Source organism: Nuphar pumila, chromosome 14, assembly GCF_984573655.1.
Source record: "Nuphar pumila chromosome 14, dmNupPumi1.hap1.1, whole genome shotgun sequence".
In the NCBI taxonomy this organism is placed as follows: Eukaryota; Viridiplantae; Streptophyta; class Magnoliopsida; order Nymphaeales; family Nymphaeaceae; genus Nuphar; species Nuphar pumila.
In genome coordinates, this window is record NC_143262.1 from 19,828,330 (window position 1) to 19,837,701 (window position 9,372).

At 37.9% G+C, this 9,372-nt stretch overlaps 1 protein-coding gene across 1 annotated transcript; it reads left to right on the plus strand.

Moving 5' to 3' along the window:
• The first annotated feature begins 200 nt into the window (after positions 1-200).
• On the plus strand, positions 201-8,992 carry LOC149816574 (E3 ubiquitin-protein ligase SINAT2-like). The gene is made up of 4 exons (XM_089986775.1): positions 201-597; positions 4,480-4,802; positions 5,576-5,962; positions 8,177-8,992. The coding sequence occupies exons 2-4, from the start codon at positions 4,587-4,589 to the stop codon at positions 8,495-8,497; spliced, it is 924 nt and encodes a 307-aa protein (XP_089842901.1). The 5' UTR covers positions 201-597; positions 4,480-4,586; the 3' UTR covers positions 8,498-8,992.
• The last annotated feature ends 380 nt before the right edge of the window (positions 8,993-9,372 follow it).

The window sequence follows — 9,372 nt, forward strand, 5'->3', positions numbered from 1 at the left end:
ATATTTTCACCAAATTCAACAGGTGGGTCGAGACTAGCCATGTCAAAAAGCCGTCTTTTTTGCCTTGTATTTATCTCTTAGTAGTAAAATAAAAGAAGATTGTCACTACAATGGGTGTTTACCGAGAATCTAGCGTCGGTGTCTTGGTTTTATTACCACCAGCGTGATTAAAATAAGGAGGTGATTGTGTTGGGAACTACGGCGGGTAGAAACATAAAAATGTGTAGGCAAGGTCGTCTTGCACTAAAGAATGATCTCCAGTTTCAATGCCGTGGAAGAGCAAATTGCAGGATGCAAGGACAAAAGAAGAAAGAAGCAAACTACCCATGACTTTTTTTTTTCTAAGGTGGAACAAGGGAACCCAGGAATAGATTTTCAAAAGGGTAAGACAGGATAAAGTCGACATGGGCTTCTCTATAAACGCGTTTCCTTTCCACTGTTGGTCTCCCTTCCTGCCTTCCACATGGGTAAAGAGTTCTCCCCATAGAGTTATATAGGTGTGCAACTTCTTGGGGTGTGTCACTTTGAGAGAGAGAGAGACCAAAGAACAAACATGCAAAAAAGAACAGCCAAAGCTAGTTCTCATCTGTTAAAGAGGTAACAGAAAAATGCTGATTTTGTTTAGTAGTTATCTTCCATCTTGAGCTTTGAGATGCCTTCTTTTGTTTTGGTCGTTTGCAAGCAAGATTGACGGTTGGGCTCTTAATTCCGGCACTATTGCCCTTCTGCTGTTTTTGTGCTCATGATGATCTGATTAGGCATTTCTTGGTGGATATTTGCTTGCCCCTTTTTTTCTCATTTTTTTATCAAGATTGGTCTTTTTAATTTTGTTTTAATATGTTCTTATGTTATGTATTGAATTGTCTTTTGCTTGATTTGTTAGATTTTTTGTGATTTCTGTAGGGAGGTGTTACTTCATTCTCATTAGCAAACTGTGCTTCTCATGACTAGTGTCTTAGAGTTTAAAAAATTAAACAGTACACCTGTTTTTGTCCTCGAAGTAACTGATTCTACATGGACAACCTCCCATCTGCCTTGGATGGAGATTGCTTCTATATGCCTTGTCCAAATTTGGATCATGCCATCGTGCTGGAACTTTCACAGCTCCGGCTGGTAGTGAAATTCACCCTTTAAATCCTCTTAATGTTGCAACCGTTTTCTGATTCTATCGAGCTCAAAGCTCTGATGCATTTGTCTTATGTTAGGCATAATTTCACTCATTTGGTTGACTTGTCCTGAATGCAGAAGAATGGTGGTAATTGGTGAAGCTTATATCTTAGGTACTTCTTGAATGACTATGATCTTAGTTTTTTTATATGGAAGATACCAACGCTCCCTTGTCCATTTAGGCAAAACGCTTGACCTTAAGTAGGCCGCCACCAATAGATTACCTTGATCACTAACCGAACGGGAGTGCAGTTAATCTTGTTCTATGTTTGCTAATGTTGGCTACCATTTCACAACTCAAAGAGTTCCTTGTTTCTCAAATGTATGAATCTTCATGCTCAGGGCATTGCGCTTGTATCTTGATATTTCACTAGTATTTTTCTGTCTTTTGGAGTTGTCAAACAAAATAGTGGGTGATGACTTCAGGAGCAGGCCAACAAAAATCTTGTATTGCTACTGGAATAAACAAACTTCTTGATCTATTGCTCCCTTTGTGATAGAGGAAATCCTCTTCAATCTCTTGGTCTTCCTCAATTTTAAGCCTGTTTCTTGAATGAAAAAAGACTCATGAGTTTTTCTCGATTACTAATTTGAGTCCTCTGGACCTCAATCGAGCTGCCCAAGCCAATGAATGCTTTGGACCCCCATTTTGTAAAGGAATCCCAATTAATTTTGTCCAATGTGGATTCTATTTGTTTGCTATTGCATGTCTATATCTTGAATTGGTTGCTGTCTTCAATGCAATGTCTGGTAAACGACGTGAAAAAATATTGATTAGTCCATTTGTGATGTTTTTTCCTGTCATCAGGAAAGCATCTAAGTATGCTTTTTGCTGGTGCACCAGAGATTTTTCACTTATTTACAACAGCTACTGCTAATGCTACCAGTCCTGCTGCAATGAAGTGTTTCAGTTTTACTGCTAGTAACCGTCATTAGTAACAAAAATAACAAGAAAAGGTGATGCAGCTTGACAATTGACACATCTTTGTGTTTGTGATCAGTGGCAGATAAACTTCTTGGCTTTGGAGGATAATTTGGTTTTCCTGCAGTTATATTGACTAGTAATGAAAGCAAGAAAGTAAAATTGAAAAAGCATGGTTCGGTTTGATTATGGTGGAGCTATGGCTTTTTCCATGGTTATAAGTGACTCCTGGACTTACGATTGTTTAGGTTTTATAGGTTATAGACAGCTTCTTTTGCCTAGAGGTACTCATTAATTATCGGCTTTTGCTAGAGAAAAATACATTGTTCCATTTCCTGATGATATCATTGCCGTGAATACTTTATATATATATATATATATATATATATATATATATTTTCATGCAATAATATCTTCTCAGAATCCTTTAGCAGCAGTGCTAGTTATAATCAATATCATTTTCCATGTGGCTCATTCCTTTTAGGGTCTCTGCTTCCAACCAGAATGTATGATCTTTTCCCTTTTCCTGTAGGGCATGTTTTGTTGGCCCTAGATGAGAATTGTTCTCTGATGGTTGTGGGGGGTGAATTTGCTCACATGTTATGTGATTCCAAATCACATGAGATGCAATCAAAATCATGATGTTCCTACATGGTCTAAGAGGCAATCATTCAAACTTGGGGGTTATTTCATGATCACCTGATTTTTTATTTTGATTTCTTATTTCAATGAACAAGATCAAACAATTGTTATCTATGCTCTGGTCAGAAAAACAAATCTGCATGTTATGATGATGCTGTGATTTTTTAGCAGAAATATTTATAAGCATAAAATATTGTCCCTTCAATCTGGTTATGCCTGTGATTGGGCTCATCAAGTGATCTGTATGTGAAAGGGATTTTTTTCCCTTACAACTGATGATGTTTAAATCAGATATGCCATCACTGCAAGCATAACCATAATTTGACAAAACCAAAATTTAGTTCTGTATAGCCCATTTAATACTTATCTACATTTATGTTTCGATATTACAGTTGCATGTCTGTCATAGTGTATGTTCTGTGATTAACTTTGGATGTTGTGCTATGTCATGTTTACATATTGTGTTTAATAAGCAGTAATGGTGGCAAGAAAATGGATCAAAATGAATAATATTGCAGAAACATTCATCACATTTCTCCTATGTATTGTTTGGCTGCAAATAATGAGGCCAACAAACAGCAGGAGGTAACAGAAGAAACCAAACATGTTCATTTATGTGCAACTTCTAGCTGTAAGTGATCAGCCATACACATCAATTTTTTAGATTATTCTATTTGTGGTCCTTGAGTATCCGACTGGTTCTGCAACCTATTGAATTAATAGTTCTAGAGCAAATACCAAGTTGGGCTGTTTAAGTGAAAAGGGGAATAAGATATACCCAACTAGAAATCACTTTCAATGGATCACTTTCAAGGAGTCAGCTTGATACATCAACAACCACAAGCATTTAGTGGTGAACTGATGTAGAGCAGAAGTGGGATTGCGTCCAGGTCCATAGGATCCATTTGGATTTAAAATTATAGTATAGGCTTTTTTATTTTGGACCATAATATGTATTTAGATATTGAATCCATATTCGATCAGGATGTTTCTCAGCATAAAGAAACTTATTACAATTAGAATATTTATCGAATTAGGAAGTTTGAGTCATTCGGGATTAGAATCCCTCATCTATAATAGATAAGAGGTCTAGTGGATTAGACAGTATGAGATTGAGTTATGGGATAATTTCTACATGTTTCTATTTCCTATTATTTATTTATTTCCTAAATAATGGAATTTCCAGTAAATTTAAGTTATTTCCTAGATAATTTAGTTCATAGATTATTGTGGGTGTGAAATCTGCGTGTTTTAGGAGCAACCTTCCTGAAGTCATAAATCATGTACTAACGAGTAGTAAATTAATTTATCATATTTTTTGACAATATGTAAATATTGAAGTTGGCATAAATATAACTGATAGTTAGTCGTGAAAGAAACTATTATCTTTTGTGGGGTTAAAGGGATATTCATTTATACCTCTGGAGTGATTTAGTGGTGGAATTCAATGATTGTGCTTGAGTTTGAAGCCACCTGAACTGCTGTTAAGCTTAAAATTTTCTGAATTGGCTGGATTTGTCTTGTCATCAATGCACACATTCGTCTGAGCAGCTTGGAAGGCTTTATGATAATGGATGATTCGTCGAATAGAGAGCTCCTTTTTAAGTCTCTGAAAGGTGGTCATGATTTCATTATACCTTCACAAAAATTGGTAGCATCTGCAGGTTTTCAGTATAATTTCAGATATATATATGGCAAATAATTTTTATTTCAAGCAATGAGTTGCAGTGATGATTTTTTTTTTCTAGGTTGAAGATGTATTAACCAGACAAGCATGCGGGAAGCCAGTCTCCTCTCCTGATTATCACTTCTGGAACTAGCAAGGTTTTCAAAATTCAAACAGAGTGAGGCAACCATGGCTCCAATTGGAGGCATGTGCAAAGAAGATCTTGAATATTATTCTGCAGCTGCAGATTATGATATATCAACTGCAAGTGCAGAATCTGAAAATATACAAGCAAAAGCATCCACTGCATTGGGCAGTAAGTTGGGCATATCTTCAACAAATGGTGTGCATGAGCTACTTGAGTGCCCTGTTTGCACAAGCTTGATGTACCCTCCCATTCACCAGGTTTTGCTTCCACTAGTTTTGTTTTGGTTCATGACAGACTTAAACTAATAATTTGTACATGTCAAAAAGAAGCTTTGTATAATTGGTTGATTGAATTTTTTCAGAAATTTTAACCATTTAAGTTTTCTTGCTTAAATTGGATTTACCTATCTGTTGTCATTGGAAATTAATTGGTTCAAGTCACCTTTGAGGGAAAATGACAATACAATGTCCTGGAAAAATGTTTCCGAAATTTTCCCAATTTCAGAACATGAACGGATCATAAAACAAGTGATTGCCCTGGATTCTGATGAAATGAATGTGTCACTTTGCCTCAGAAGTGGTTTCATTTTCATTTTCCATTGCTAATGTACTACTTTACCCCTTTTATTTATCTGTTTTAGTTCAGATATTAGTCTCAATTAATGTAAGAATAACCCTTCCTTTTTTTTCTCTTCAATTGGAGTAACCATTGCTGAAGTACCTTTCCCAATAATGGGCATATGGCGTTCTCCAAATTATGGCTTGTATTTGTGAAACAATGAATTTATTGCTGAATGTTATAAATGGAGGGATACTTCATATTTCCCTGTTCATTAGCCACAGCCCTGATCATTAGTTGATCATGGCTAAAGTGCATGTTTTCATTACCGACTTAATCTGAAAATTGAAGGTGACCTTTTTTATTCTATCCCAAGTTAAGAGTGAAATTATTGAGTTGACCTAATATAAGCCAAAATTTCTAAATGATCTAATATCTGTTTCTTTTTGTTCTTTCCTTCCCCCTTCTTCAGTGTCCTAATGGTCACACTTTGTGTTCAAACTGCAAACTGAGGGTGCACAACAGTTGCCCAACTTGTCGTTATGAACTGGGAAACATAAGGTGCTTGGCTCTTGAGAAAGTGGCGGAATCTTTGGAACTGCCTTGCAGATACCAGAACTTGGGTTGCCATAACATCTTTCCTTATTACAGCAAGCTCAAGCATGAGCAGCAGTGCAGATTTCGGCCATATAATTGTCCCTATGCTGGCTCAGAATGCTCCATCACTGGTGACATTCCATTTCTGGTTGCTCACCTTAAAGATGACCATAAGGTAGATATGCATGACGGGTGCACATTTAACCACAGATATGTCAAATCAAATCCACAAGAGGTTGAAAATGCTACGTGGATGCTAACGGTAAGTTCTTTCATGTGGAATTGAAACATCTTACATGTATATTTGATAAATAGCCTTTTGCTGGGTATATAACTTGAAGCCATAAAATTCTGAATGCTTCTTACATTTTTTTTCTGGCTTTCAGTTGATATCTTCTATAAAGAAAAAACAAATTTGCTACCAAGTATGACCAGTTTTATCATTATGCTCACTGCCACCAATGAAGTAGCAATTGTCTGATATTATCAATAGGTTGTTTCAACCAATGTAACCATATATGGAATTTAATGTCTTTTATATTGATATCATGTGTATTATGCAAATAATTTTCTTAGGATACTGGATACTATAGAGAGTTTATCTTGCCTAGGTCTTGACTTTGTTATAAAATCTTCGAATCATACTGCAAATTCTTCCCTTGCCGTAAGTTTATTATGAAACTTACCATTTTTTTTCATGTTATTAAGCAATTTAAATTTACTTTCTGTAGTATGTCATGAAGGAGACCTCATGTAATTTTGATATGCCTGATGACAATGATGTTAATGTAGTTGATGCGTTTGTAGCAGGGTGAACCAGGGTTATCGGAAATGCCATAGGACTTGGGGAAGCACAAAATGTGGTGCTTCCGAAATGTGCTGGGAAGCGCAAAAAAAATTAGGAAGCATGTTTCCACTTCAAGCTGGCTTCCCCTTTTTTTTTTTCTTTTTTTCTTGTTTTTCTTTTTTTTTTCCCTTTTTCACTTTTCCCTCGCTTTCGGTTCGCTTCCTAGGTTGCTTCCGGTTCACTTATCTTCTCACTTCTATGATGATTCTTGGTTCGCTTCTAAGTCGTCCTGTGCTTCCTGCTTCCTAAAATTTTGGAAGTACCTCGCTTCTACTTCCTGAATCGCTTTCCGCTCCTGCTTCCTTGATTGACAACTCTGGTGTGAACTATGTCACTTAGGTACGGGTGTAGATACGGGTGATGGTGCTGCTCTTTAAAAAAACTTGGGTGCAGGGAGGGTATATATTTAATTTTTAACAGTTTTAAGTTAACACTAATGAAATTAAAAAAAATTATCATATCATCAATTCATCATGCATAAATTCATGTAATAAATCAAATTAACAGTCTACAATTGTTATTCCTCGTCAATAAAAAAATAACACCCAGTTGGCATGAGTTCGATTCTGCTTGGGTTCAACAGAACCGAACCCAGCAGGCGTGGGTTTGATTCTCCTAAACCGAGGCCTGGGTTCAGCAGAACTGAACCCAGGAGATGAACCCAGTAGCCCTAGGTTCAGGTTCTGCTTAATCCAAGAGCCGAACCCATCAGGGTTGTGCTGGGTTTGACCCTTGCTACAATGAGAGAGAGAGAGAGAGACCTACATGGGTTCATCGTCGCCATAAAGGAGGAGGAGAGGAGGTGGCCCTTCGTAGTCGTCGTCACCGCCATTGTCAGAAGAGTAGGAGTCGGGGAGGGGGAGAAGGAGGGTTCCATGTGTGTGTGTGTCATGGATTATGCCCTAAATCCCCCCCCCCCCCCCCCCCCCCCCAATCCTGAAAAACCCATTTTTTAAAAAAAGACCAAAATGGACTTGGTCAACATTGACCGAGTGTCTATTTTGGTTAAATATAACCCTGGGTGCGGTCAACCCGCACCCAGGGTCATTTGACTGCACCCGGTGCGGTAAGTTTTAATTACTGCCGCACCGGGTGCCACACCCACACCTGCAGTGCATCGCATGGACGCGGGTGCGGCGACCCTTTAGAAAAGTGCCTGTGACATAGAGGGTGAACCATTTTTCTCTAAAGCCTAGAATCTCCAGCTTAATGAACTAGTAAATAGTAGTTTTCCTTTCCCTGCTTGAGATGAACATTGGGATGCCATGGGTTTGGGTGGGAAACCAGCCTGTGTTGAATTTAGTTATGCAGAAAAAGACTAATTTCAAATCAGTACAATCTGTTTCAAGTTATGCATATTATGACCCTCTTTTTTGCTGAACTAAGAAATAGAAAAAAGACCAAAACATAACTGTGTAATGAATGCATTTGTTAAGTTGTTTTTTAATAAATTTTCTATTTTTTGCATACATAAACAGTTTTAAATTGATGCCTGCGGAGAGGGAGAAGATAAAATGGGATTGATAATCCAACTCTGTAGTATAAACTAAAAGAATTAACCATACTTCTCTAGAAAACATCAACTGGTGCACCAAATATCCTGACCTATTCCCTCCTCTGCTGTTTCAGGTGTTCAATTGTTTTGGCAAACAATTCTGCTTGCATTTTGAGGCTTCCCAGCTTGGAAGTGCACCAGTTTACATGGCATTTTTGCGTTTTATGGGTGATGATAACCAGGCAAAGAACTTCAGTTACAGTCTAGAAGTTGGAGCAAACAGACGGAAACTAACATGGCAAGGTGTCCCTAGAAGCATCCGTGATAGCCATCAGAAAGTTGGCGACAGCCTGGATGGATTGATCATCCATAGAAACATGGCACTTTTTTTCTCAGGTGGTGATAGGCAGGAATTGAAGCTGAGAGTAACTGGACGTATATGGAGAGAGCAGTGAAAGTGTTCTTAAAAGTTTCTCTAGCTCTGGGAAGACTGGGATAGGCAAGTGAAGTCTTTCTGGTATATGTTAGGAACATGAATATTTATATTTTGTATCAGTAGATTTGGCGGCAGAAAAGAAAGTGTGCCAAAATTAATGTGCTCACTGTTACTACTTCAAACATGATATGTTCTCTGAAGGGTACTTTCACAGTTTAATATTCTAATATGGCTTCGGATTTAGTTCTATGTGGGTTCGATATCAAGCTGATGGTCTGCTTACTATCTGCCCCGGTTTTCACCAGATGCTCACAATCCATTTAAACTTTTGAACAATTCATGTCAGGATCTTCTTTGGTGGACAACCTGCTGGTATTTAAAGGAAGAAGTGAATTTTCTGATCAATTGTTTTGTATCTAACATCTCTATCATGGCCTCATGTGTTCCTGGATTCTAGAGTGAAACTGGGATTTTTATGTTTTCATGAACTCTGCAATGATGCAGCCTTGAGTCACAGGGTTCTTGGTATCTCGTGTTTTTTTTTTTTTTTGGATAATCCAAGGAAAAAGTCTCCCATCACCGACCACACATTGCCTGGCTTCCAGCTGGTAAAACCCTTGAGGTCTCCCCTGCCTACCGGAATATGCACTCAGCTTCGATCTTGCCACAAGGGATGCCACCTATGGGTTTCGAACTTGTGACATCCGGTCAACTTGATGACATTCACAAGTTGCCCCTACCAGATCAGCCGGGGCCTTGTGGGCAGCAGTATCTCGTGTTTGCCTTATAATAGAAATTCTATTTTTTGTTTTTTGATATTTAATGAGGAACACCTTGGTTCATGTGGTGAGTTCCAGGTGCTCTGCCAATCGGTTGAAAGCCCTTGGCCGCTTT

Coding starts and splice junctions, on each gene's coding strand:
- LOC149816574 (XM_089986775.1), top strand. CDS start 4,587: ATGGCTCCAATTGGAGGCATGTGCAAAGAAGATCTTGAATATTATTCT. Junction 4,803..5,575: donor TGTACCCTCCCATTCACCAG/GTTTTGCTTCCA, acceptor CCCCTTCTTCAG/TGTCCTAATGGTCACACTTT. Junction 5,963..8,176: donor ATGCTACGTGGATGCTAACG/GTAAGTTCTTTC, acceptor CTGCTGTTTCAG/GTGTTCAATTGTTTTGGCAA.